Below are 27,924 nucleotides of genomic sequence, written 5' to 3'. Positions count from 1 at the left end.
CACCCGAATAACTCGATAATCCGATTAGGGCTAACTCAAAACTCAATGAGTTGGGCCGATTGACATCTCTAAAGTTACCATACTCTATGGGCAAGAATTAACCCAACTATATGGGCACTAGAAACATATCAAAATTCAAGTGAATAGACATTATTAAGGCTTAATACTCGAATGAAAAATGTGTGAATAAGACTCTAGTCCAAATTGACATAATATCAAATAATCCCTTGGACAAAAATCTTCGGAACTTATGTAAAGGCCGTTCAATAAAATCCTACCCATTGAGGATTAAAAAAAAAACGAAAGTAAAGAAAAGAAACTAAAATTAATGATAAAAATTTAGATACAGATGTATTTAGCATGTAAATGCAGTAGCAGCATAGTGTAGTACCTTGGTGCACCATATCCATCACAACACAGTAAAATTATGGTATACAATGTAGCACATGCCGATTTGAGGCTGCACGTAGTGGGGGAGGAGGAGCTCATCAAAATGGCGCTCATATTAGGCTGGTAGAACAAATTCCCTGCAACAACAAGATTTGTAGTCAAGGATACCAAAAATCACTTGAACCTAAAAGGCATTAATCTCCTAATTTCCATGAACCTAAAAGAGATAAAAAAACATAGCCAGCCACTTTTGCAACAACTGACTGCCCTCTCGACTCCTCTTCATTCTCTCAAGAACCCTTTCAAATGCAGGCTTTCCAGTTGTCTCCCCAAGAGCAGCTATCCAATCAGCTCTCCGCGGATCCAACAATGCTCTGACAGGCGACAGCTGACCCAACTGCACCAGCAGTCTGCTGCCATTCCTTTAGTTTAACCTGACAACCTGCCATCATGCCCCTGCTACATCAAATAACTTCACCAAGCTCAAGCACACATAAAATGAACAAACAAAACATATGCAATTGTCACAAATTCTTGGTATCAAAATCAACCGAAGTCATGATAAAATATCCCATGCATTTTCGACAAATATCCCATGAATTTACTATATAGTTAATGACTTAAGTTGATTATGATAGTTGATGTATCTTTCATAAGACAGTTATACTTTAGGATTTAAAGCCCGCCACAAAAATTGAGCCTACCCGAATTTTGATAGCTCTAATTGAAGCTATACAGAAACTAACACCAACTACAGTTTTGGAACTAAGGTGATCAATCTCTAGACTACTGACTAGAGAGAAGAAGTCCATTCTTGCTTGCATCTTCACAAACCAAGATGATTGGATTCAAACAGGAGCAGTCAAGCCATCCATTTTCATCATGGTAAAGTATTTACATGGCACCAGTGCACCAGCCTTACTGCAAAGATCCACAACAGCGGGCGCATGGCCATAATAATCGCGTCCTCGATCAACGAGTATAGGCGGATCTTGGCGACGTCTGGACCAGACTGTTTTAGGAGGAACCAAGTCGTCTACCCTCGCTTTCTTCCAGAAGTGAGTCCCATGCCAGCTCTCGTACTTGAACACCCCACACATCCGAGCCTTGTGCCCCGATGGCCCTACATGGACTTCAGAACAGTGTTTACAGACTCTTGCTGGGTAGACAAACAATAACTTGTGGACTCCAGATCGAAGCTTCTCCCATGCATCCAGAGTTTGTCGACCTATCAATCTCAAATCATCGTCTGATAACGACTGGGAGCTGCTACAGTTATCTTCATTGTTGGCTGGAGTTATCACACTAGAGGTAACGCTTGGATCATTGGCATCTACCCCTGCCTGCAGGCAGAGCTCCACGACTGCAGGAACACGTTGATGATCGAATCTTTCGTGATGTTTGATTATGTTCTGAAACATTTTATGCAAGTGAAAAGATTCCACAGGGACTATAATGTCGTCTACACTCCCATTTACCCATTCATGGACCTTTTTCGTCCCATGGCGCCGGTAGCCATGGCAAGTTTGAATCAAATGACCACCTTCACCTATATAAGCTTCTGGGCAGTATCTGTCACAAGAAAAAAGATAACATAAAAATGAATAAGTTGCATAAGTAAATTGGTGTTAACAGACTCTTCAATAACTCTATGTGCAGTTCAGAGAAGAACATGTTTCATACCAGTTGAAAAAGTTGGTTTCGACCAACCAATAAGAGTTCGAAATTAATTCTAGTAAAGAGATTACGCAACTACTGTCGATCAAGTAAAAAGCATAATTTCTGAACTCAATAGGAAGGAATCCTTCAACTGTAATTATTTAAAATAAGGCTCAAATCTGAGTTGAGGGTTATATCAACCTGATGTTCATTACTCTTGTGAATTCCAGTAGTGGCATCCCATCTTAGACTCTAGATAGACTCCAACATATTGTGCTCTAAGAGACAAGAACGAAATGCTATAAATGTAAGCAGCCGGTGACCTTTCATTTGCATGAACGTTTTAGTAATGACTGCCCAAACAACCTTAGATGTAATAGAGATAGCAAACTGTGGCTTCTGATGCAAGTAAAAAGGTTAAAAGTACAATTAAGCCAAATAATACTAAACAAGTTCTCCTATTTTCAGTGTAGCCTCCTTTCACAGTAAGCTTCCACATTAATTTATTCGAGACTGGAGCAGGACTCATCAAAATTTCACATACAATGACAATTTCCATTATCATGCAGAAACGAGCTGCAAATTCAATTTCATTTAAAAAATATAAAAATGGGGAAGATTGCTGCAATTACTTGCAAGCCCAGACCGGAATGTGGCGGATGAGAGTTGACACTCCACTGTAGAGGGCGCTTCGGGCACGGAGGACTTCACGCGCCACCGGAAGTATGGGTTTGACAGGATAATCCTCAGCACGTTGCTCAATTCGCTTCAGTATCATAGGCCTGAGCTTCCTCAAATCCACCATCCGACGTGATTTCGTGCTGTAATTTCTCAGGCCTTTCAGCATTTCTTCGAGAATTAGGGATTTCATTCGCCATAGATTAAGATTGCCGGGGTTCATCTTGATACTACAAGCACAATAAGCAGCGGAAAATTGGATTCAAACGCGCTACTTCCAATTCAAATCTATCTATTATACTAAAGGAGAGTTGCCTTCTAAAATTTTCCCACCAAAAAACAAGCATTCCATGGCAATGGATGAATCGATTGAGATACACACATGTTAACAAATGTCTTATGATGCTAGTTCTGCTACAAGGGATGGATATCCATCCTCCAAGTTCTTTTGCACAGAAACCAGCCTTACTTGCCCTACACTATAGTCTTCAATATATCACCAATATTCGACATCTTATACTCAGCATGACTCCAAAACATCAATAAAACATAACTAAGAAAAAATGCATCTACTTTACCAAGAGAATTATCTCATATTTTTTGGATGACCAGAATTATCAATAGATGCTAAAATCTAAAACTTCACATAGTTCTATTAACTTCCAATCACCATTCCCGGCATAGTATTGAAGCTACACAAAAGTATCAATAACTCACAGAAAGACTAAAAGAGTAACCGATTGCGGACCAATCGCAAGACAACTACACATATCATTCATCGGTTCAAAAAAAAAAAAGTCATTCATCATCCAAGGCAAGTTTATTCCAGAAAGTGTAAGAAGATTGCCCAATCTACAGCAAAAACACAAAAAACAAAAATCAACCTTCCAATTTCCAAAACACCCTAATAGCCACCTTACCTGCTGTTGGGAACTTGGGCGATGGAAATGCTGTTGCTTCGGAGTCTCCGGACGGAGGCGCCGAGGCGGGGCAGGGTGACGCGACGGGGAAGGCTGGTCGAGGGCGGTGGCGCGGCGCAATCGCGCACTGCTGCTAGCTGCTTCTTGCGGTGCTGGGACGGAGGCTCCGAGGAGGCAAGGCGGGGCGTGGCCACAGGAAACGGAGGCGGCGATCGATGGACGGCAGAGAGAGGTCGGAGACGAGAGAAAGCCTGTTTCAGACTTTCAAGGTGCGTTCAGTTCGATGGATGGCAAAAACGATGAATAACAAAAATTTATGCCTTTAAATATTTTTTCTTTTTCTCATGAAAGAAAAGTTCATTATTTTTATTTTTTTTCACTTTAAAGAGGAATAATATTATTCCACTAAAATAATATTATCCCTACTTTAAATAAAGATGAGGAAGAAAAAAATGGTGAACTTCTCTATTTAGGTGGGATAATATTATCAGGTGAAAATAAAATAAAAAAAATAATGAATTTCTCTTTTGTGTAAAATGTGAGAAAAGAAGGGTTAAGTATCAAATAAGCCCATATCATATTGGCCCTTATCACGTTTAGCTCCCTATAGTCGAAGTTGGACCAACAAAACCCTCAAAGTGCCTAATTTTTAACAACCGGGCCCTCCACCCTAACGGCGACTTAACGACTGTTGACTATTTTTTTTTTTTTTTTAATTTTAACACAGCTACTACTCCAAGCCTCCACCTAGGTTTTGACCGACAGCCCCCTCCTCCTCACCCTCCTCTCCACCCTCCGCCGCGCCGAAACCCTCTCCCACCGCGCCTTCTTCGTCAGGGACCTCTTCACCAGGCTCCAGATCGGCGGGATCGAGTTTAAGCGAAAAGCGCTCGATTCGCTGATTCAGCTCTTTTCAAACGACGACAAGTCCGCCGCCGTCGTCGCGAAGGAAGAGAACATGAGCTGCCTGGTCTCTCTCCTCGATCCGAACGCTCATTTTTCGATTCGAGAGCTCGTCGTCGTCGTCGTCTCGCTGATTTTCTCCGCCGATGATTTGCCGCGGAAGTGCATGTTCGAGGAAGGGGCTTTGGGTCCTCTACCCCAATTAATCGAGTGCGGCACAATGCCGATGAAGGTGGTGGTCGTCGTTTTCCACCAAATAATTCCTGCAGAATTATCAAAATAAATTAGTATAATGATAAGCAGGGTCGATCCCACATAGAGCAGATAAAATCATTCAATTCCCTCAAATCTATAAAATTGGTGATGCCACCACGCCTTAAATTGAGAAAAATATTAATTAACTAAGAATGCAATAAATCAAATAAAAATACTCTTGAAATAAATCAATAAAAGGGTAATTCGGCTCAAATAAATCCACACTAATTCAAGGCTCTGATCATCGACACAAAGATTAATTAATTCAACCAACTAGTTATAGGATACCGTGAAACGCAACGGACGTACCCCAATTCCTACTTCCTGTGTCGATAAACAGCTGGAGACGCCAGACCTGCTTATTTTCCTTATTAAAATATAACCTAGCTGGAGACGCCAGACCTAGATTTAATATTCTAATAGCATTAAGATGAAAAAACCCAGTTTATATCAATTATCCTAGATAAGCTAGCAATAATTAATATACCAATTAATTCCTACTACGAACATGGTAGTTTTATCACTAATCAGCCATATTCCAACAATTAAATTGGAGGTGCTAATTGACTGTAATCCAATTAAACCTAAGTTGGCCAGACTTAAATAAAATCGGAATTATCTTTAAACCCTAGGAATTAATCAAAATTAATAGGAATCAATTTTATGCTCAATTAGGTCTCACATATTATTAAATTAATGCTTCATTATTCTCGCCGAATTAAAAGTTTAGTTACTCATAATTAAATTAACAACAATCAAAGAAATAAAAGCAAGCATGAAATAATTAAACACTAAATAAACGAAATAAAATTGCAAAGAATTAAAGTCACCACTTTTGACAATTGAGAGAATTCGTTTGACACACTCGAAAATTACTCCAGCCGCAATCTTCAATAAATTCAAAGCTAGAAAAGTAATCACATAAAACTAAGAATTGTATGCATAAAAAAAATCGTTCTGCTCTAGATAAGGGAAATAAAGTGCATGATATATCCTAATCAAAGTCAAACTCCCTATCTATAGTCTCAAATTGCGGCTCTTAACTAAACTAGGAGTCCTTATCCCATTAAAACACTAAGGAAATTAACCCTTAAGCGGCCGAACACCCTATCATTCGTGGGTTTCGGCCCTTCCAAAAAAACTAAAGCCCAAAAATTAATTAAAAGAGTATTTGACTTAAATAAATTACAAGATAAATATTTCTAAAGCCCAAATCTCTAAATCTCTCCAAAAATTCACCAACTTCTTCAACCAATTTCTCGACTTTTAATAATTCTCCCATCTTCAAGCTTTCTCCTCCAACTATGCAATCCCTACGCCAAAATGTAACAAACCATGTAAAATCATATAAAATAATGGCGAAACATACGCCAAACTAAGTAGCTAAAATACACACATCAAATCCCCTCACACTTAGATCATACTTGTCCTCAAGTATGACATGAAAGAAGAATTTAATGGCGAAATCAGCCACTCGTGACAACCTCCTTCCTCAGCACGACACTTAAGACTCTAAAAACAAAGAACGAAACAACGGACACAACAACCAACTGGAAAGAAAACATAAAAGAACAAGGACACTAACAACTCAACACTGACAACTAAACAGAAAACGACAGCCAAGTGATCATCAAAACACTAGTAACGCAACATACTGCCAAATCGAACCATGCAACTCACAATCGATTCTCAGCTCTCAAATCAAGAAAAGGAAATATCAAACAAGTGTTTTCATTGTCTATCTAGTCCAAATCAAGCAACAACGAGTTCCTCTCAAGATTCACTCTTCTCTCAAATATTTATTTTGGAAATTCACACACAAGAAGGAAAATCCACTTAGTCGTGATATGTCATGGTCACATAGCAACTCAAGAAGGTCTTTTCTCATTGGTTGTAATGGGGCTAAGGACCATTCATTATGTTGGCAAGATCCTAGGGGTCCTAAGCTCAAGCAGTGAAACTCAAAGTGCGCACATCTAATCCAAACCATCATCCACAGTTTCAAGTTCATAGAGAAAGAAAGAAAGCAACTAAAATTAGGGGAAAAACTCCAATAATAACAATGATACTACATGCTCAACTCAAACTGGTGCAACATCTTCTTCTTTTTTTTCTTTTCTTTTCTTCTTTTTTTTTTCGATTTCTTTTTCTCTTTTTTTTTTTCTTCTGGAGAACCTTTCCTTTTTTTATATCCTCAATCAACATGCAATCATCATCTACAAAATATCCCCACAAATCGTCTCCCAAAACTGCTCCCATCCCAAATACTGAACTGATCAATGCCACTGTTTGGCCAAACAGATCACAGATTCTTATCATTTTACACAAGACAACAGTTTGGGCAAACGGCACATAAGAACACAGCTTAACTTTCTCCAGTAATTAATGGAATGAAGTTCAGAATTAGGCATGCATCACTGGGCCAAAGAGAGAGTCCAAAACAGGCATTGGCTTAATTTTTTAGTGACTATTAAGAACAAAAACGGTCAAGGCTTCAAAAATGGCTCACTAGGGGTTAATGTTCAGGTAGGAATTCAAAAGCAGGCCAAAAGGCTACCCTAGTGCCTTCTATCATGCATCATCAATGACTCACAACATATCACAACTTCATGAAAGACAAACCACTCAAAAAGAAACATAGTAGAGAGTGCTCTACTCTAATAAGCTCAATTCTCACTTATATGTGGTTTTTTTTACTCACTTGTTGCTCTTATTTGTCATCCCAAATTTCATCCAATAAAAACACAAATTTCTCAATCTCAAAATCCCAATTCTCAAGTATCAAATCTCAAGTTCATCACACAATTCAACCGGGCAGCATGCTTATCACTAATATTTCAACAACACAAAGCTCAAAACATACAAAAACGACATAACAAACGGACTCAACATAAAACATGACTCCAAGACGCCCCCCTCACACTTAGATTTTGCTTGCCCTCAAGCAAACAAAACAAAGCATAAACAAAAGAGCAACAAGACACACAATGGAAAGAGAAAGACAAAGACATAAACGAAACAAGACAAGAGACAAAACACGAAACAAGACAAGATAAGGAAAGAAGTCACCGTGTGTGCTGCTGCCGCAGCTCCTGTCGAATGGTGGCGCTCAAATTCACGATGCTCTCATGTAGGGCTGCCACGTTCCCATCGATCTGTTTTTTTTTTTTGAAACATAACAAAAATTAAAACTAAGAAAGAGAAACTAAGAAGCTTAAAAAAACTAAACGAAAAACGAGAATTAAAGAAAAGAATAACAAAATAGAAAATTAAAAGGGAAAGAAAGTCGGGTTGCCTCCCGATAAGCGCCATTATTTAACGTCGTTGGCTCAACTGCTCAAGTGCTCAAAACGTGCCCGAAAGCAGCAGCGAAACAGACTCCGCTGGAACCAAAGAAGATGCATCATAGTAAGGCTTCAAACGTTGTCCGTTCACGGTGAATATCTTAGCCGTGTCTAAACTGCGAATCTCAAACGCCCCGTCTGGGCAAACAGACTGTATCACGAAGGGGCCAATCCACTTCGTCTTCAATTTTCTGGTCATCAACCGCAGCTTTGACTGGAACAAAAGTACTTTTTGGCCGACTGTAAATGTCTTTCCTTGCAAGTTCTTATCGTGCCACATCTTGGTGCGATCCTTATACCACATCGTGGCGTCATAAGCTTCCATATGAAGCTCATCCTCACACTTATCATTTAAGTCGGGTGGTTCCACATCAAAATGCAGCCTTCTGTCGCGTGGCTTCCGTTTGGGCAAACAGTCTGTATGTCCAGAATCTACGAGTTTCGGGTCAGCATGAAGAAAATTGTCCTGTTTGGGCAAACAGAACGTATTTCCAGAATCTGCCAATTTCGGGTGGGCATGAAGAGACTTGATAGATTCTTTGACTTCTTCATTGTTCATCCCACGAGCATCAAGATCAGTTGCTCTTTTGATCAAGTTCGGTTCCAACTTGTCCTGCACAGATTTAGTCTCAAGATGTTCTTGGACAAGATGTTCTTGGACAAAAGGGTCAGTAACATTGGTGGCACAAGCAGTTTTAACAGCAGAAGGACTTTTCATGGTATCATCAATGTTGAAAGTGAACTTCTCTCCATGATAATCCAAACATATGGTACCACTATAAACATCAATGACTGCCCTAGTGGTCCTTAAGAAAGGACGACCTAACAGAACACCGGCTGACTCTTTCGACTGCATACCACTCATTTTCACCACATAGAAATAAGCAGGATAAACAAAATTATTCACTTTCACAAGAACATTCTCAAGCAAACCCTCAGGGTGCACAAATGATCCATCGGCTAACTGAATCACAACTCTAGTATCTACCAACTTCACACCATTTAAACTATTATAAACAGCTAAAGGCATGACATTAATAGAAGCTCCTAGATCACACATAGCATGCTCAATCTTAGTATCACCGATGTAGCATGGCAGAGAAAACATACCGGGATCCTTGCATTTGGGCGGCAACTCTTTTCGTATCACTGCTGACACGTTCTCGCCCATCACAATTTTTCCAGATTTCTTAGACTTTCCAGCGATGAAGTCCTTCAGAAACTTGCTCAGCTGAGGGAGTTTGAGTGTTTGGAGGAATGGAAGATTGATCTCCAACTTCCCAAATATCTTCATAAAATCGATGAGCTCCTCATCCGGCTTCTTCTTTGCTAACCTCCTAGGAAAGTGAACAGGTATCTCGATCTCGGGATCATGTAGACTCGAAGGTGTATGAACCTTAGACTGCTCACCCTCAACCAACTTGTGTTCTACCTCTTTTCCTTTCTGCACAGCTGTCGGATTACCGTTCTGTTTGGCCAAACCGGACGTATCTGTATTCTGGGCAGCAGAATCGATTTCCTCTCCATAATTTTCGGATTGCTGCAGCTGCGATTCTGCTCCAAATTCCTTGCTCAAGCCACTCATTGTATTCTGGATTGTGGGCTCATTCAACTCCTTGTCACTCCTCAAAGTAATCATACTAACGTTCTCCCTCGGATTCAATTGGACTTGCGATGGCAATTTGCCTTGATGGCCCTTGAGTTGATTCACGGACGTTGCGAGCTGAGACACTTGACTAGCTAACCCCTCTATCTGCACTTTTTGCTCAGCCTGAGACTGTTGAAGTTGTTGCACAGCTTCATTGGTTGTTTGCAAATTATTTTGCAACAATTGTTGTGAACCAATCAACTCTCTCATCATCTCTTCAAGAGCTTTTCCTTGATTTCCTTGTGGAGGTGGTGGTACTTGTTGGAATCCTCTTTGATGAGGTGGTCTATAGCTCTGCTGCACTTGATTGCCTTGGTCTCTCCAACGATCATTAGGGTGATCTCTCCACGGCGCATTGTAGTTGCTCGAGTAGGGGTCCCGTTTGGGCAAAGGGGGCAGTGGATCAGAACAGCTGTAAAAGTTGTGAGACGAGTTTACTTGGGCTTGAAGATCTTTGTCGCCCCCAGCGCATCGCAAACTTGTATGGCCAAAGTTACCACATGCTCCACATGGTTTTTCTGTCGGTTGTCCAGCATTTGCCACCTTCTCCACCACAGTACTTAACATTCTTTCCATCCTCCCCATTCTTTCTTCGAACTTGTCCTCAAAGTTAGAGGAACTTGCCTGTGCAACCTTCTTGAGCAATTGAATGCGTGGCTCCTCATGCTCTCTCGTTGCTTCCACCAAGTGTTGAATCAACTTCTTAGCTTTGCTCACAGTATTTTGAGAAAATGCTCCTCCACTTGATGAATTCACCAAATTTTTGGTATCTACCGTCATCCCTTGATAGAAATACTGCAGTAAATCCCCCTCCGAAAACTTATGGTTTGGACAGCTATCCACCAACCTCCTGAATCGAGTCCAGTATGTGCTCAGTGACTCATCGTACTCCTGCTTCACTCCACTAATTTCCTTTTTCAGCGCATTCGTCTTGGTTGGAGGGAAAAATTGTTCCAGGAATAGATTCTTCATCTCTGCCCATGAAGTGATAGAATTGGGTGGAAGACTCGCGAACTAAGAGTTCGCCTCTGCTGTTATGGTGAAGGGGAAAGCTGCCAATCTAAAATGCTCCTCTGTAACTCCAGTTGGGCGTTTCTGAACCTTGCAAATTTTTATGAATTCGCTCAAGAAATTGTACGGATCTTCTCCCTTCTTGCCATAGTACTTCGGGAGAACATTAAGCAGACCAAGCTTAATCTCAATACCGGTAGCAGCTGCCGGCATACGAATTGGGGTGGGTGGGTCATCAGCCTCATGACTGGAGAGGTCACACAGTCTAGGATCGTTAGCCATGTCATCTCCGGTGCTCTCGTCGGAATTTGACTTAACTTCCTCCTCACAATCAGTTTCTGCCTCTGATTCACGGTCTGTTTGGGCAAACAGAGTCTCGTCAGCAGCGGCAGCACTGGGTTCCGCCTCAACGAACTGTTCCGTGTTGGCGGACAGGTCAAGTTGCGAATCCAGCAGTTCCAGCAACTTCCTCGCCTTAGCCTCCTTTCTCAGTCTCTTTGCAGTTTTCTCGATTTCACAATCGAATAGAAGATTCGGCCGAGAAGATCTGCTCATAAACCAAAAAGAAAAACAAAAGAAAAATAGACCAAAAGGGAAAAGAATTCATTTAACACCGCTCCCCGGCAACGGCGCCAATTTGGTGGTCGTCGTTTTCCACCAAATAATTCCTGCAGAATTATCAAAATAAAGGTTAATGTGCAGATAGGCCCCTCAAGTGGAGGCCCTTAGAGCGTTTCAGTCCCCTTACTAACTGTGTGTGCAAATTGGCCCCCGAACTCTAAAAAATGGTGCAGATCGCCCCCTCTGACTTAACACCGTTATGGGCCGTTAGTCAGAGGGGGCGATCTGCACCGTTTTTTTGGAGTTCAGGGGCTAATCTGCACATTTTCCCTTTTTGGAGTTCGGGGGCTAATCTGCACACCGTTCATTAAAAAAATCACATCTCATCTTCTCCGACCAACTTTTCCGGCGTCAATCGCCGTCAAATGAGGAAAATCACGAAATCAAGTTCCCAAGCCCCAAATTGGGAATTCCAAATCGGCGTCATTGCTCCCGAAAATCACATAATCGAAATGGAAACTCGAATTCTCCCTCGAACGTCACCGCCCCCAATTGCAGAATCACCCGCAACAAATCGAACTTCGCCTCGCCGTAGGCGGTGATCGTGACCCCAATCGAGATCGAGATCATATTGGCCATGGTCTCTGATTTGAAGGTGTCCTTCTTCAACAGCACGCCGATAGTGTAGATGGCGACGGGCATCGTCGGCCTTTATCACCGGATTTCGCCGGATTTGAGAGAAAGAGGCGACTCCTTATAGAGAAAAGCTAGGCGACTCCTCATCAAGAAAAGCCAGGCGGCGGCGCCCAAGAGAGAAAGAAAGGGGCGGCGCCCTCCGAGGTTTAGGGCCCAAGAGAGAAAGAAAGGGGCGGCGCTCTCCGCCGGCCTCGCCGGAGCTTGAATCAGCGACAACGACGATCAAATTTTGAGCGAGAGAGTTGAATTAATTAAAAAGTTAAAAGGTGCAGATTAGTCCCTGAACTCCGAAAAAACGGTGCAGATCGCCCCCTTGACTAACGGCCCATAACGGTGTTAAGTCAGAGGGGCCGATCTGCACCGTTTTTTTAGTTCGGGGGCCAATTTGCACACACAGTTAGTAAGGGGACTGAAACGCTCTAAGGGCCTCCACTTGAGGGGCCTATCTGCACCTTAACCCTCAAAATAAATTAGTATAATGATAAGCAGGGTCGATCCCACAAAGAGCATATAAAATCATTAAATTCCCTCAAATCTATAAAATTGGTGATGCCACCACGCCTTAAATTGAGAAAAATATTAATTAACTAAGAATGCAATAAATCAAATAAAAATACTCTTGAAATAAATCAATAAAAGGGTAATTCGGCTCAAATAAATCCACACTAATTCAAGGCTCAGATCATCGACACAAAGATTAATTAATTCAACCAACCAGTTATAGGATACCGTGAAACGCAACGGACGTACCCCAATTCCTACTTACTGTGTCGATAAACAGCTGGAGACGCCAGACCTGCTTATTTCCCTTATTAAAATATAACATAACTGGAGACACCAGACCTAGATTTAATATTCTAATAGCATTAAGATGAATGAACTCAGTTTATATCAATTATCCTAGATAAGCTAGCAATAATTAATATACCAATTAATCCCTACTACGAACATGGTAGTTTTATCACTAATCAGCCCTATTCCAACAATTACGGATTGGAGGTGCTAATTGACTGTAATCCAATTAAACCTAAGTTGGCCAGACTTAAATAAAATCGGAATTATCTTTAAACCCTAGGAATTAATCAAAATTAATAGGAATCAATTTTATGCTCAATTAGGTCTCACAAATTATTAAATTAATGCTTCATTATTCTCGCCGAATTAAAAGTTTAGTTACTCATAATTAAATTAACAACAATCAAAGAAATAAAAGCAAGCATGAAACAATTAAACACTAAATAAACGAAATAAAATTGCAAAGAATTAAAGTCACCACTTTTGACAATTGAGAGTATTCGTTTGACACACTCGAAAATTACTCCAGCCGCAATCTTCAATAAATTCAAAGCTAGAAAAGTAATCACATAAAACTAAGAATTGTATGCATAAAAAAAATCGTTCTGCTCTAGCTAAGGGAAATAAAGTGCATGATATATCCTAATCAAAGTCAAACTCCCTATCTATAGTCTCAAATTGCGGCTCTTAACTAAACTAGGAGTCTTTATCCCATTAAAAACACTAAGGAAATTAACCCTTAAGCGGCCGAACACCCTATCATTCGTGGGTTTCGGCCCTTCCAAAAAAACTAAAGCCCAAAAATTAATTAAAAGAGTATTTGGCTTAAATAAATTACAAGATAAATATTTCTAAAGCCCAAATCTCTAAATCTCTCCAAAAATTCACCAACTTCTTCAACCAATTTCTCGACTTTTAATAATTCTCCCATCTTCAAGCTTTCTCCTCCAACCATGCAATCCCTACGCCAAAATGTAACAAACCATGTAAAATCATATAAAATAATGGCGAAACATACACCAAACTAGGTAGCTAAAATACACACATCAGAAGGAAAGCGCCGCCTTAGCAGAAGAAGGCGCGATCCCTATTCTAATGCAATTGCTCGTTTCCGACACTCCATCGACGCAGGGGAATGTTGCTAATTGCATAGCGATTCTCGCTTCGACGGATGAGAAATTCTGAGGGCTTTTGTTGGAGGACAAAGGATTGCAGAGGCTGCTGCAGTTATTCTGCGATTGCTCGAGCTCTGAAACACTGGAGCACGTTTGCGGAGCAAGTGAAGCACGGCAATGTGATGCTGCTGCACCTGGGTTTTGACCGACAACCCCTTCCTCCTCACCCTCATCCCTGCCCTCCTCTCCACCCTCCGCCGCGTCGAAACCCTCTCCCGCCGCGCCTTCTTCGTCAGGGATCTCTTCACCATGCTCCAGATACGCTAGATCGAGGTCAAGCGAAAGGAGGAGAACATGAGCTGCTGACGGTGAATTTGAACAAGTGGGGCCCACCGATTAAAAAAAAATTAAACCAGACGGCGTTATCTCGTTGTTAGGGCAGAGGGCCCGATTATTCGATTTTAGGTAGTATAAGGGTTTAGTTGGCCCAACTTCGACTATAGGGAGCTAAACGTGATAAGGGCCACTACGATAGGGGCTTATTTGATACTTAACCCCCCCCCCCCAAAAAAAAAATAATTTTGTTATCTCTCATTTTCCCATCCATCAAAGTGAACGCACCTTCAGTGAATTCTGATTAATTTACTTCATTCGTCCATGAAAAGTATTACACTTTTGCTATTTTTGGCGTCCACCAAAAGTACGACACTTTTCTTTTTAGAACATGACTTCACATCTTTTTCTTAACTTTTATCCTTATAAACACTTTTTATTTACAAAAAAATCATCTCAAATTCAATTTCAACCACGCATCTCATAAAATAGTGGTTCTCCACTACATAAAAATCATCACCAATTTTATTAGAGCATCCACAGTGGTGGTGACCTGATAGTTGATCTAATAGAAGGTGGACCACATTGAGTCAGAAGGCCACAGTGGGGTGACTTGATAGCTGACTTAATTTTTTTAGTTTTGATTTTGTATTATTAATTTAAATTTAATTGCACAAATTTAAATAACACAATTACTTAAAATTAAAATTGCATTAATAATAATTACTACTCATTTAAAATTGAAAAAAATTACAATAAAAAATATAAGCCCAAATATTTTTAATTTTTCTTTAATACTCATTTAAAATAGAAGCCCAAATATTTTTAGCCCAATTATAATTTTAAATTAAAACTAATTAAAAATAAAAGCTCAAATATTTTTTGCCCAATTATAATAAAACCCTAAACTACTTACCTCCTACGCATGCATGTTGCGCTCTGCCTCTCCATCTTCATTTCTTCTTCCTCCTTCAATGGCGCCGCAAATCAGGTGAGTTCAGATTTTTCATTTTTTTTATGCGTTGCGCGTGTACTACATGCTTGGAGGAAAAAAGAGAACGAGTCTCACCCGATAAATCGGGGCACTCTCGAGTCTTCGCCATCTGCAGTGGGAGACCCGATACAGTGGGTGACTCGAGTCACCTTCATCGAGTCACCCACTGTGGGTGCTCTTAAAACTTGTGCCCACCAAAAGTACTATACTTTTGATGGACGGAGGGAGTAAGTATTTAATTAATAAATGATAATTAGAAAAATAAAACAAATTCAACACTAGTATTTAGTAAAATGATAAAATGCATTACGCCTTAATTAGCTTTATTTTAATTTTATTTTCAATTTTAATTTCTTTTGTTCATAGCAAATATATGACATCAATTTATATCTATATTTATATAATATACAAAAGGATAATTTTAACGGATACTTTTTAGTATAATTTTTTTTAAATGATTTTTTTAATACTCCAGAATACCTATTTTTTTCACAATTCACACTCAATCCTGCATGTTTTTTTTTTTCTTTTTTTCTTTTTCTCTTTCTTCGTTTCAATTGTAAATTTGATTAATGTTAAATATTTAATATACATAACAAATTAAAGATTATGAAAATAGCTTTTATTTGATATAAAAAAATGGCATTTCCCTCCATTTATTCCCTCTCTTTTTTTCTCTCTTCTCCCACCATTTTTTCACTATTTTTTTATATTTTAATTCTTTTCTAAACATTATCACATTATTTTATTTTTAAAAAAATATGCACATTTTAAATTTAATATAGTAAAAAAATCATGAAAAGTGAAGTTAAAACGATTAAGTTATGAAATAAATTAGAAGTTAAAATATTTTATTTTATCTCTTTGTTAAAATTTTACAATTTTATATATATGTTTGTGTATGAAAATACTTATTTATTTATTATGACGTATATACTACTCGATGATAATAATGCCTAATGCTAATTTTTATTATTGATTTTTTTTTTCATTTATTTAATAACTTTAATTATCATTACGCTTTATACAAAGTTGAAATTTTATATTTTTAAATTCAGGATTTTATTAAATAATTGACGGGCGTGGATTGTTTTAATTTATTTATATTAAAAATATATTTTATATTTATATATTTTAATTTTATTTAATATTTATATTTATTTATTTAAATATGTTGTTTAGTTTCAATGTTCATCGTGCATCACACGAATGGTAATACTAGTATTATATGAAAGAGCAATTCTAACGTTAATATTTTTCCGGTAAAATTTTGACAGTTTTTTTTTCCCAAATTTTTAGGCATATTTAAACAAACGTGTTAAAAAACAATTTGATAGTTGTTTTTTTTTCCAAAATTTCAAGCACAAACATGATTTAAACAGCCATTTCAAAATTTCAGATGTGATTTCAGCAATAATTCTACGTATAAATATAGATTTCAGCAATCACAGCACAAAATTCATTCAATATGTTTACCATAAAAAAGAAAGGGTAAATATCATATTAAACCTTAAACTATACCCGCTTTATCAAAAATACCCTGAAACTTTCGAAATGCTCTCAAAACCCTCAAAGTATCAGGATTTTATCAATTATATCCCGCATCTCTTTTCCGGTCACCAGAAATATGACGTGGCTCGCCGGATGCCACAGTGTAATTTAAATTCTAGTATTTTTTTAAATCCATGTCATTTTTTTATTCTCTTTTTTTAATCCATGTCATTCTTTTATTCTCATTTTGGATATTATATAACATGGGGTGTGATAATCGTTGAAAACATGACACATATCCTAAGTTTGAACATAAAAGTCCACGTTATGTCTTATGAAGTAGATATTCTACACTTCAATCGTTTACTCTAGTGCAATAGTAAATACACTTAATATGTTTATTTTTCACCATATTTAGCATAAACGCGTTAGTTAAGAGCGACGAAACGCTTCGTATCATTAAAATTCACGAGAGAAATAGCGAAATTGAAGATCGTTCTTCACTACTCGATGGCGTTCACCATCGAGTACTCGACCGAGTAGTGAAGAACAATGGTGATTTTTTTTTTATCAATTATTGTGATTTCAACCCACATTCCTTGTTTATAACGTCAACGGGAGTATATTTGGATATTATATAACATGGGGTGTGATAATCGTTGAAAACGTGACACATATCCTAAGTTTGAACATAAAAGTCCACACTATGTCTTATGAAGTAGATATTCTACACTTCAATCATTTACTCTAGTGCAATAGTAAAATACACTTAATATGTTTATTTTTCACCATATTTAGCATAAACACGTTAGTTAAGAGCGACGGAACGCTTCGTATCATTAAAATTCACGAGAGAAATAGCGAAATTGAAGATAGTTCTTCACTACTCGATGGAGTACTCAATTGAGCCGGAGGTTGGATGACGAGCTGCTGCCTGCCACGTTCACATTTACATTGGGTAAAGAATATTCCTCTCTAATGGTGACGTAAACCATTGGATTGTCCTTTTGCTCATAAAGTAAGCGAAATAAATCTGTATCACTTTGCAAAGAAACCTTCAATCTTTCGCCGTCAGTGTTTCCTGTCAAGTAAAACACCAATAAATCTGCACTCGACGAACGACACATAGCATCCCTAATCTGATGCATAAGACGATCACGACTGATCTGATCCACTGCCATGAATACGGCAACATTATCTCCATTTACATACTCCGTTCCATGCCAACGACCACTGTGTCGTATAATAATACGTTGCCACGACGACATCTGTAATTAAATTAGATAGAAAATACAACTATTTAGCATCAACGAATAAAAAAAACAAGAGAAACAGTTTCTAGTAACTACTCGATGGAGTACTCGATCGTGTACACGATGGAGTACTCGATCGTATACTCGATGGAGTACTCGATCGTCTACTCGATCGTGTACTCGAGTGGTGAACTCAATCGAGTATACCATCGAGTAGTGACAGTCTACCAATGATTGATATTACAACACAAAATCAAAATAAACAAATTGTCACCAAGTAATCAAAAACTCGATCGTGTACACCACCGAGTAGTGAAGAGCAACACGAAATTTTTTCAATATTATCACAATAAACATTGTTTAAGTACTTATAATCATGCTTTTGTAAAGGTACTTTCATTTATGAAATACTAGAACCCTTTTTTATTAGCGAATCATGTATTCGTCACGTGGCTTCTATCGAGTAATGAAGAATCCGATCGAGTACACGACCGAGTAGTGAAGAAAAACCCTATTTTTTTCAATATTATCACGATAAACCTTTTTTAACTACTTTATAATCATAATTTTGAAAAGGTATTTGCATGTCATCAAATACTAAAACCTTTTTGTCATTAACAAATCATATATTCGTCATGTGACTCCTATCGAATAAAAGAACTCGATCGAGTACACGATCGAGTACACGACCGAGTACTGAAGAACAACCCTAGGTTTTTCAATATATCATCAAGAAAGAGATTTTTTTACGTACCTTTGTAAATTCTTACGAGAATAGTGCACTAAGAGGGAGTATTTGCTTCTATTTTATACAAATTTGAACGATTTCTTGAGGAAAAACGAAAGAGCTTTTTTCATCGTTTTCTTTCTTCCTTCTTTGCATGAATTTGGAGTATGTCTCCAACAACTCTCTTCAACTACTCTCTTCCAAGAAATTAAGTAAAATGTGGCTTCATTTATATTACATTCACTCAATCAAGTATGTATCTGAAAAGTAATTTGTTCCCTACAAAAGATATAGCTTCATATAGCTATTTTCGTAGATGGACATTAATGGTGGTTCATGGGTTGGTGGAGAGAGAGAGAGAGAGAGAGAGAGAGCAGAAGAGAGAAAGACCCGAGATAGAGAGAGATGTGGACGATGGCGATCGGTGGCGCGACTGCTGCTGCTGGCGACGGCGCGGACGGCGGCGATCGGTGGCGCCGACTGCTGCTGCTGGCGGCGACGCGGCCGGCCGTTCGGTGGCTTCTGCTTCGCCGCGACTGCTGCTGCTGGACGGCGACGTGGTTGCTGCGACTGGCGGCTATGGCTGACGGCGACTGGCGTGGACGCCGGCAATGACTTGGAGGCTGGGCGGCGACGTGAAATTCCAAACGTCAACTTTCTTTTGTTTTTTTAAAAAAATCCCAACCTTATATATGTTGCAGACGTGAATGAATTAGAATGATGGAAATTGTTGATTTTCTATTGTTTTATTTATATATAAAGTTTAAATAAAAATATAATATAAGTATGAAATAAAAGTATTGAAAAGTCAAAGGGCACTCTAGTCTTTTAAGTTAAAAAGGGTTGTTTAACTTATGTTTCATAAGGAGAGGCTATATAACTTATGTTTTTATGAAAAATGGCTAAAAGTGATAATTCCCCACATTTCTATTTAACTTATCCTTAGGCCCTCACAATTTATAGATTAATGTTACTAATTGAAATTGGGCTGGAATTAAGTAAAGTACAGGGATTTTTAGCGTACTTAATTAATTTTTTTATTTGGGCTATTCATTAAATGTATCAGTACAATAATAAATAAGTACTAAATTACATGACATATGATAAAATTTAGTAAATACATGTTTAGAATAACTTTAACAATACAATAATGAATAAATTATATGTCATATTTCAAAATTTAACAAATACATGATTAGAATAACATTAATAATATAAAAAAGTACGTGATATAAAACATAATTATATGAAATTAATGATTAAAAATTTTGTGAGTTAATGTATAATTTGAGAAAAAAACTATGGAAATGATTGAAAAATATAAAAAATAAATGGAGATGAAATATATAAAGAGTAGTTTTAGGGCTTAAGTTTGGTGTATAAAGTTGGAGATGTCCTAAAAGCATTTGCAGTCCTATTGTCTAGCAGTATTGCGCATTATATGTTTGGATTCATTTTTTTATCTGAAAAATTGTTTACAAACGCATTCAACTATTTTCTTTCTTTTTAAACGTTCCAAAACAAATCCCAAAGATATACGAATTAGATTGGAAGATATAGAATAATAGAATGATGGGAAGAAAAAGAAGAAGAGATGGTAAAAATAAATAAATAGGGATATTTATATTCTATAGTTTTATATTGCTGTTGGGTAATTAATTTGGACTATAAGATGAAATAATTTTGTACTCCCTCCGTCTCACGAATCTTGACACGTTTGGTTTCGGCACGTGAATTAAGGAATTGTAGATTAGTGTTTTAAGTGTGTATGTAATAAATTATAAAAGTGATAAAGTAGGAGAGAGAATGTGATAAAGTGATAAAATATGAGAGAGAGATAATTAAGAACTCTTATTGTTTAGCTAATTGTTACTATATTTAGAAACATGTCAAGATTTGTGGGACGACCCAAAAAGAAATACATGTCATTTATCAAGATTCGTGGGACGGAAGAAGTATATTTAATTTTGTGTTAATAATAAAAACTACCCATTTCAATTTGTAAGTTTTTTTTTAATATATAAAAGCTACTCATTTGAACTTATTTACTTCAATACATATGATGTATTTCTTCTATAATTTTAGGAAAGAAAACAAAAATTTTCATCAAACATGATAAAGTTAAAAAATTAGTAATCTTTGAAGATAATAATAATTAAAAACATGGCTCAAATGAATTAGTATATAATATCATTAATTTATTTAGATAATATAAATAAAACTTATAAATGAAAAACTTTATAGTACATATTTTTGGTAGAAGTTGAGAGATTTGTAGTCACAAAATTAAACAAGTGGGAAAAAAAGGCATGTTTGTACAGAAATATTTTGAAAAAAATAAAAAATAAAAAACAATTAGATATTGTTGAATAAATTTTTGTACATCAAAGAGAGCACGTTCTTTCCAAAATGGTTACTTGCTAATTATTAGAGAATATTTCTCGAATTTTGCGAGAGAAAAAAAATGGCGCGCATGTTTAGCAGCCGATTTATTTATCTTACCAAACGTAATTAAAATAGTCAAAATAAAGTAATGAAAAAAAAAAATGACACACGGAAAAACAGAGGACATTGCTATTTTTCAAATCTCGTTCTCGATAATTCATTGCAATTTTTTTCTCTGAAAGAAAAAATTTAGAAGAAAAAAGGAAAAATCTCTGTTTCGTGGAGTGAATGAGTAGAATCCAAAAGGTAAGCTGCTAAACCCAAATTCCACAAAAAATCTATAGTTTATAAATAATTTGCGTGGGGATAGATGCAAGTGGGTCCAGATTTAAATTCTTTAGTTGATAATCTGAGATTTAGGTTTCTATTTTGGTTATAAATATAACTAACTGCTCAAATCTTCATTCCTGATTTTATTTATTGAGTGGGTATGGATGAAGTAATTCAGAGGTCGTTTGCGTTGATTTTGAGTATTTCGGGTTAAAAGGATCGAGTGAGATCAAGTAATGGATTTCTGTTTATGTTAATATTTTATTTCTTAGTATAATATTTTGGGGTAGTGGTGATGTATGTTCCCTGTATTTTCCAGTAAGGAGTAGTTCGCTTGAATCTGTTTATTGTATTGCGCGTGATAGATTCGGCGAATTCGAAAGAGGATTCTCAATATTTGGGAATTGATACTGTTTAACTTCGAAGTTGATAGGTATTAGAATCCGAAACTGCATTGTTTAATTTCTATTTTAGAGATCAGTTAAATTAAAGATTGAATATTACTGTTAAATTGTTTGGCATAGGATAGATTTTATAATGTTGATTTTCTTTTATGGATTGATGCGGTCAATTCTAAGGGATACCTTGTTTGGCTTTTTCTACAGTTGATGAAGGAAAAATTTGAGAGATAGGAGAGATGAGAGTTGCTTTTGAGGGGCTGGAGGTACAATGACTGGAGGGTCATTGGGATTAAGACAGTCAGGAAGTTGTGGATCCTTGCAGCTACATGCACAGAATGGAGGGTTCCAGCTCCAGAATTTGTATATACCTCGTAGGTCTTCGAAGACATGCCTTGCCGGTTACAGGGAGAAGGAAAAGTTTCTGCCTGCTACTTTCAGATATTTGAGTCGAAAGAAAGTAGCAATGCTGATTTTGTCTGTGTTTGCAGTCTTGGCTTTTTTGACAGGGTTTTTCACAGTCAATAAAGGTAGAGACAATGTCTTCTTAGTTATCTTCGTCTACTCTTTTTATCTTACGCAATTTCCAATCCTACGGGTACTTAAGTATTAGTGTAAATCAAGATAGTGTGCAGAATTGTTTTTTGTAGTGCATTCCCCTAATTAATGATGATAAACTTGTTTGGTGCATTTCAATCTGATTTTATCATACAAATCCTGTTGGTTCGATTTGAGAAACAAATAAGAAATGATATTTTTGTACCTGGTATCTTCCGTCCTGCTTCTCTTCCTTTAACATATAGTTCAACAAAGAATAACTGTTTAGCATAATATTTAGTGCTTCAGTTAATATTACTTTTCTATGTGGTTTTCATATATGTGTGATTTGATTTTTGTTTACAGAGGATGATTTCGAGAGCTTTGGTTTGCCTTTTGATGCCAGATATCTTAAAAATTCTTATGTTGCACCGTGGCTATTGCCTGGAAAAGGAGCATTCACGTATAATAGTTATTCTATGACCCACAAAGTTTTTGTATGTAATGATAGCACCACTTGGGGTAGTCTCTTTAATGCTTCAGCTACGAGTGATTCCTCCAGCTCAGATACTGTTTTTACCGATCCTTGCAAAGACTTCGCATTTCCACCCCCTCCTCCTGGTGACACAAGGCGAATTGGTCCACGCCGTAAGTTTTTAACCTTCTGTTTTGTCTTTGCATATTTGCTATATAAAAGCTAAATTGCAGTCTGTTGTCAGTGTGATTGGAATGCTATTGAATAATTTTTTAAAATATAGAGGAGGATTCGAAGGATATATTTGAAAGCTGGAAAGTAAAATTGCAATTGGGTTTTCAATGATATGAGTGTCTTAAGGACTTTTTATTGCCATATCATTTAAGACTGGAGTATCATTTTTATAACTAGTGTCTTCTGCATGTAGTGTTTACTCTTTTCTTCATAAGCAATACTCCCCCTGTCCCACTAATCTTGGCATATTTGTTTTGGGCACGGAAATTAAGAATAAGGTGTTAAGAGTGTAAAGTGAGTAGGGACCACTTATTTAATGTGTGTAGCGAAGGTAGGGACCACATACTATTTTTGAAAAATGTCATTATAAATGGGACACACTAAAAAGGATCGTGTTCCGAGATAAGTGGGACGGAGGGAGTAATTTGTTTCTTATCGCTTCAAAATAAAAAAAGAAATTGTTTCTTATATCCAACCCCCAGTCCCCCGGAAAAAAGAATAACGTTTAAATTGCTTAGAGAATATAATTTCTTAACCAACTAAATCCAAGTAATGTTCTGGGGCTTCTGTTCCTTTTTTGTTGTGTCACATGTTTCATGTAAATGCTCAATCACACTTACCTAGATTTAGTTAACTTGATCTGTGCATTTGTCTTCAGCATGCCCAGTATGCTATGTACCTGTGGAGCAGGCCATAGCTCGTATGCCCAAAGTTCCATCACCATCTCCTGTTCTTCGTCATTTAACTTATTACTCTGAGGAGAATCCGCTAAAAACCCAACCAAATGGAGGCTCTGAGTTTGGTGGTTATCCTTCTTTAAAACAGAGGAATGAATCTTTTGAGATTAAAGAGTCGATGACCGTTCACTGTGGGTAGGTACACTTACCTCTTCCCTCCATGTTTATGTCCTTGTTTCTATAGTATTATTTTCTCTTTATTGGGTTATATATTTATTTATTTAAGTTACAAATTCATTTTGGCAGATTTGTCAAGGGATGCAGACCTGGTTATAAAACTGCATTCGACATTGATGTGGCTGACCTTGAGTTGTTGGAGCAGTTCCATGAGGTCGTTGTTGCCTCTGCTATATTTGGTACAGCTGCATATAAGCTAAATTTAGAATTCAAGAATTTTCTCTTTCAGGTTCCAGAATGCATTTGAGTAATATCACTGCAGAACCGTGATTTTCATGGATTTATCTGTTTTCTTAACATTTTCCATTGATATATCTTGTTTATGTGTGTACAGGAAACTATGATGTAATTCAACAACCAAGTAATATTGGTGAAATTGCAAAAAGAAATGTTCCCTTTTTTATGTTTATTGATGAAGAGACTGAAACATATATGAAAAATGTGAGCACCTTGGGCAGTGACAAGATGGTCGGATTATGGAGGGTTATCGTTGTACACAATGTTCCTTACACTGACTCCAGAAGAAATGGAAAGGTCTGTTTGTTTTTTTTTTTGTTATTTCCCCCTAGCTCTGTACTTGGTGAACCACTGTGTATATTGTTTTGTGGATGACCCAATCTCAAATAGTATCGTTTGTTGGTAAACTTTTTCCATTTAATAGCACATATAGCTATTTTGCCTGTCTCTTTAATAGTTCATCCATTTATTAAGATATTGGATTGGAGCTTTATAAGTTTCTTTGCCTAAGGTTTCTTACCTTGGTGTCTGGTTTGAGCAGCAAATTATAATATTGCACTCAAAGATGATAGGATGGTTCTCATCTCATCTTTAAATAAATGAATTATTGATTGTGACAGGTGCCAAAGCTCTTGTTGCATCGGCTCTTACCAAAAACCCGATACTCAATCTGGATCGATGGAAAGCTTCAGCTTGTTGTGGATCCATACCAGGTTCTTGAGAGGTATCCTTCATTATTTCTCTATCAGCATCTATTTAACTACTATTATATCAATTTAAGTCATCAATGATTCGGGTATATGAATGATTCTCGCTCTACTACCCCTCCTGTCCACATTCACCAGGTTCTTGTGGCGCCATAATGCTACTTATGCTATATCAAGGCACTATAGACGCTTTGATGTGTTTGAAGAAGCTGAGGCAAATAAAGCTGGGATGAAGTATGATAATACTTCTATTGATCGTCAAATTGAATTCTATAAAAGGGAGGGTTTGACACCATACACAACTGCTAAACTTCCTATAACTAGTGGTATGCTCGTGACTAGCCTATATTTTGTACATTTTTCTCAGTTTATGTATCAATAACTGACGAGAACTGAAACTTCTTCAGATGTTCCTGAAGGATGTGTGATAATAAGAGAACACGTTCCCATCACAAATCTTCTCAGCTGTCTGTGGTTCAATGAAGTTGATAGGTTCACTTCAAGGGATCAGCTGAGCTTTTCAACTGTGAGGGACAAAGTCGTGGCCAAGGTTAACTGGAGCATCAATATGTTTCTAGATTGCGAAAGACGCAATTTTGTAATACAGGTAGCCTTTGTACTCTCACCAAACGGAAGCATGCTGGCTTATATTTTATTTATCTTCTTATGGAGGGGAAGAGAGTTCTGTATTTACTGTGAGAGTTGTGATGGTAGATAAAATATATATCTGATTATTGATTTAATGAAAAGTTACAAAAGAGGGGTAAAATTCGGATGAACAGAGGATCATAGCCTGAGCTTAATAGTTTTTTTTTTAGTTGCGCTGGGGAAGGGAGGGCTGGATTACCAATTTCGGGCAATTGATCAGAACTGTTGAAATAATATGATAAAAGTATATAGACTGTTTTTTGTGGGTAAGCTGATATTGATTATCCTTGCATTGTGAAGTTTAGATGTTGGCATCTTCTTATATTAAAACAACGGTTGTCAAAGCAAACGGATCTTGGGAGTAATGTGGAAATTGTTTGCGGCTTAGTTGTGCTGGTGAAGGAAGGGCCAGAATACCATTTCTTCAACAATTAGTTTGGACTCTTGACTTGATGGGGACAACGCATATTTACTTTTATCATATGGATAGTCTGATTTAGATCAAACTTGCATCTTGCCAGTTTTTAGTTTGACTATTTGATTGAGATGTCTTAGGTTGAACTCATATTGCTTCTCCAACAAGTTTGCATCAAACTTCATTAGTTTAAGCTTGCACTGCATGTTTGTCTGTTTTTTTACAGGCATATCACAGAGATCTGTTGGAGCAAAGAGCGCATTTGGCTCTTTTAAGACCTCGACCTACTCCTCGTGCTCATCCGCCTCCTCTTCCTCATCCTCCACCAACTATACCTCACGACAAAAGCCTTCCTAAAAAAGGTGTTGTCCGACGTGGAAAAGACAAGAGACCCGGTTCAAGGAGGCGACGCAGAAATCCCAAAACTAGGGAAATTTTCTTTGATTGATTTTTCACATATGTGTTTACTACAGACGAGGAATTGTATAGTATTTTTGGTCTGTTATTATTCGGCATGGATAGGATCATGTTTAGAATATTTTTGAAGTTACTGATAGATACGTTTTAGCACACAGTATTGAGAGAAATTTTGCTCCAACATTGTTCGAATTCTCAAACATATTTGTTGTAAGTACTCTGCTGCCAATAATTTAGTTGAATTGTTTAATTTTTATTCTCAATTTCGTTTTTGTTCAAGGTGGCTCTATAATAAGAAAAGAAAAAAAGAGGTCACTTTTATGTATTTCCACATATACCTAGTATACTAATTTGTATTAGAATTTTGATGGATAATCATTTTATGTAAATTTATAAATAGAAACTATAAAAACAACTTTATCTAGAATCCGTGATCATAGCACACGGCAATGAACTAAAATGATATGATTAAGTCATTCAAACCCTTTTAAGATATATGTATCAATATTAATCCCAAATTCTATTAAAAGTGATTTATTACATGTTATAATTTCAAATATATATAATAATATTCACTAATTATCTAAATTCGTTTAAATTTATAAATATAACTAATTACAATAATTGGTCATCCATTGCAATAACAATATGAACATTGTGATGTATAAATACTCTTTCCGTCTTATTTCAATGTGTAACCTTGCCTCATTTGAACGTCTCATTTTAATAGGTCATTACCTAAAATGTAAATTCAATACATAACAAACATCCCAAGATAACTCATTATTTATAACATGTGCCATTGTGACTCAACGAATATCCGTTATCTTCTCTAAAAAATAATTGAAAATACACCTTTTTTCGGTATTGTTGACTGATCTATGAACCCTTGTTTACCCATAATTGAAACTGTTCGGAGAAGACGTTGAAAATTTATTAGGATACTGAGAAAGTTAAAAACGGTGCACCAAATATGTTGAAAAAATTTCTCAAAATTGTGAAATAGTTTCGAAAAACCTACCTTCGTTAGAAGCTTTGTTGCCGAATAGGAAATCGCAAAAGTGATGGGATTTGAAAAGGGAGGGTAATTTTTCGAGTGAAAATGTACAATATTAACCCATCCGTGAATTTACAATATATATATATATATATATATGTATATATGTATATATATATATATAGGGGGCGGTTATTCAATAAACCACCCTTATTTTAAGAAATACGAACCAGCAAAAATGCATGAATTTTATGTATAACACGCATGAATAAACTGTATAAATGTATGAATATCGAAAAAATAATTTTTTGCTACCTTTGGGATTCGAACTCATGACCATGGATATATCCAACAAGGTGATGAATCAACCGTAGATCTTGATGATCTAAGGGCTGAAAATGGTTCTTAATTTATATTTTCATAAGCGTTCTTATTTTAGCCTTCCCCTATATATATA

At 37.0% G+C, this 27,924-nt stretch overlaps 2 protein-coding genes across 10 annotated transcripts; one reads left to right on the top strand and one right to left on the bottom strand.

Moving 5' to 3' along the window:
* Positions 1-306: 306 nt before the first annotated feature.
* On the bottom strand, positions 307-3,966 carry LOC131013326 (APO protein 4, mitochondrial). 6 transcript variants are annotated; one of them, XR_009097638.1, is made up of 5 exons: positions 3,648-3,930; positions 2,682-2,957; positions 1,095-1,962; positions 608-832; positions 307-527 (listed from the first exon to the last, which is right to left on the bottom strand). XR_009097638.1 is itself a non-coding variant. In XM_057941403.1 (3 exons), the coding sequence occupies exons 2-3, from the start codon at positions 2,948-2,950 to the stop codon at positions 1,239-1,241; spliced, it is 993 nt and encodes a 330-aa protein (XP_057797386.1). In that variant the 5' UTR covers positions 2,951-3,015; positions 3,584-3,966; the 3' UTR covers positions 969-1,238. The 6 variants fall into 6 exon arrangements, 3 of the variants coding, with proteins under 3 accessions (XP_057797386.1, XP_057797385.1, XP_057797383.1); XR_009097639.1 differs by having other exon boundaries at positions 307-832; positions 2,682-3,015; positions 3,584-3,939; XR_009097637.1 differs by having other exon boundaries at positions 307-832.
* Positions 3,967-21,167: 17,201 nt separating this feature from the next.
* Positions 21,168-26,733, top strand: LOC131013324 (probable hexosyltransferase MUCI70). 4 transcript variants are annotated; one of them, XM_057941396.1, is made up of 11 exons: positions 21,542-21,721; positions 21,808-21,921; positions 22,094-22,416; positions 22,790-23,071; positions 23,791-24,004; positions 24,116-24,225; positions 24,381-24,580; positions 24,904-25,007; positions 25,129-25,316; positions 25,398-25,597; positions 26,280-26,733. In XM_057941396.1, exons 3-11 carry the CDS (start codon positions 22,158-22,160, stop codon positions 26,499-26,501), a joined length of 1,779 nt encoding a protein of 592 aa, XP_057797379.1. In that variant the 5' UTR covers positions 21,542-21,721; positions 21,808-21,921; positions 22,094-22,157; the 3' UTR covers positions 26,502-26,733. The 4 variants fall into 4 exon arrangements, with proteins under 4 accessions (XP_057797381.1, XP_057797379.1, XP_057797380.1 ...); XM_057941398.1 differs by lacking the exons at positions 21,542-21,721; positions 21,808-21,921 and adding an exon at positions 21,168-21,464; XM_057941397.1 differs by lacking the exon at positions 21,808-21,921 and having other exon boundaries at positions 21,567-21,721.
* The last annotated feature ends 1,191 nt before the right edge of the window (positions 26,734-27,924 follow it).

Source organism: Salvia miltiorrhiza, chromosome 2 (assembly GCF_028751815.1).
Source record: "Salvia miltiorrhiza cultivar Shanhuang (shh) chromosome 2, IMPLAD_Smil_shh, whole genome shotgun sequence".
NCBI lineage: Eukaryota > Viridiplantae > Streptophyta > Magnoliopsida > Lamiales > Lamiaceae > Salvia > Salvia miltiorrhiza.
Note: the sequence above shows the minus strand (reverse complement) of the source record. Positions and strands in the feature narration are given on the sequence as shown.

Excerpts from the sequence above, each read along its gene's own strand:
- LOC131013326 (XM_057941403.1), bottom strand. The coding sequence starts at position 2,950 with ATGAACCCCGGCAATCTTAATCTATGGCGAATGAAATCCCTAATTCTC. Across the intron at positions 1,963-2,681 it reads ATTCCGGTCTGGGCTTGCAA|ATACTGCCCAGAAGCTTATA; the intron begins GTAATTGCAGCA and ends TTCTTGTGACAG.
- LOC131013324 (XM_057941398.1), top strand. The coding sequence starts at position 22,158 with ATGACTGGAGGGTCATTGGGATTAAGACAGTCAGGAAGTTGTGGATCC. Across the intron at positions 24,581-24,903 it reads ACTCCAGAAGAAATGGAAAG|GTGCCAAAGCTCTTGTTGCA; the intron begins GTCTGTTTGTTT and ends TGATTGTGACAG. Across the intron at positions 25,598-26,279 it reads GACGCAATTTTGTAATACAG|GCATATCACAGAGATCTGTT; the intron begins GTAGCCTTTGTA and ends GTTTTTTTACAG.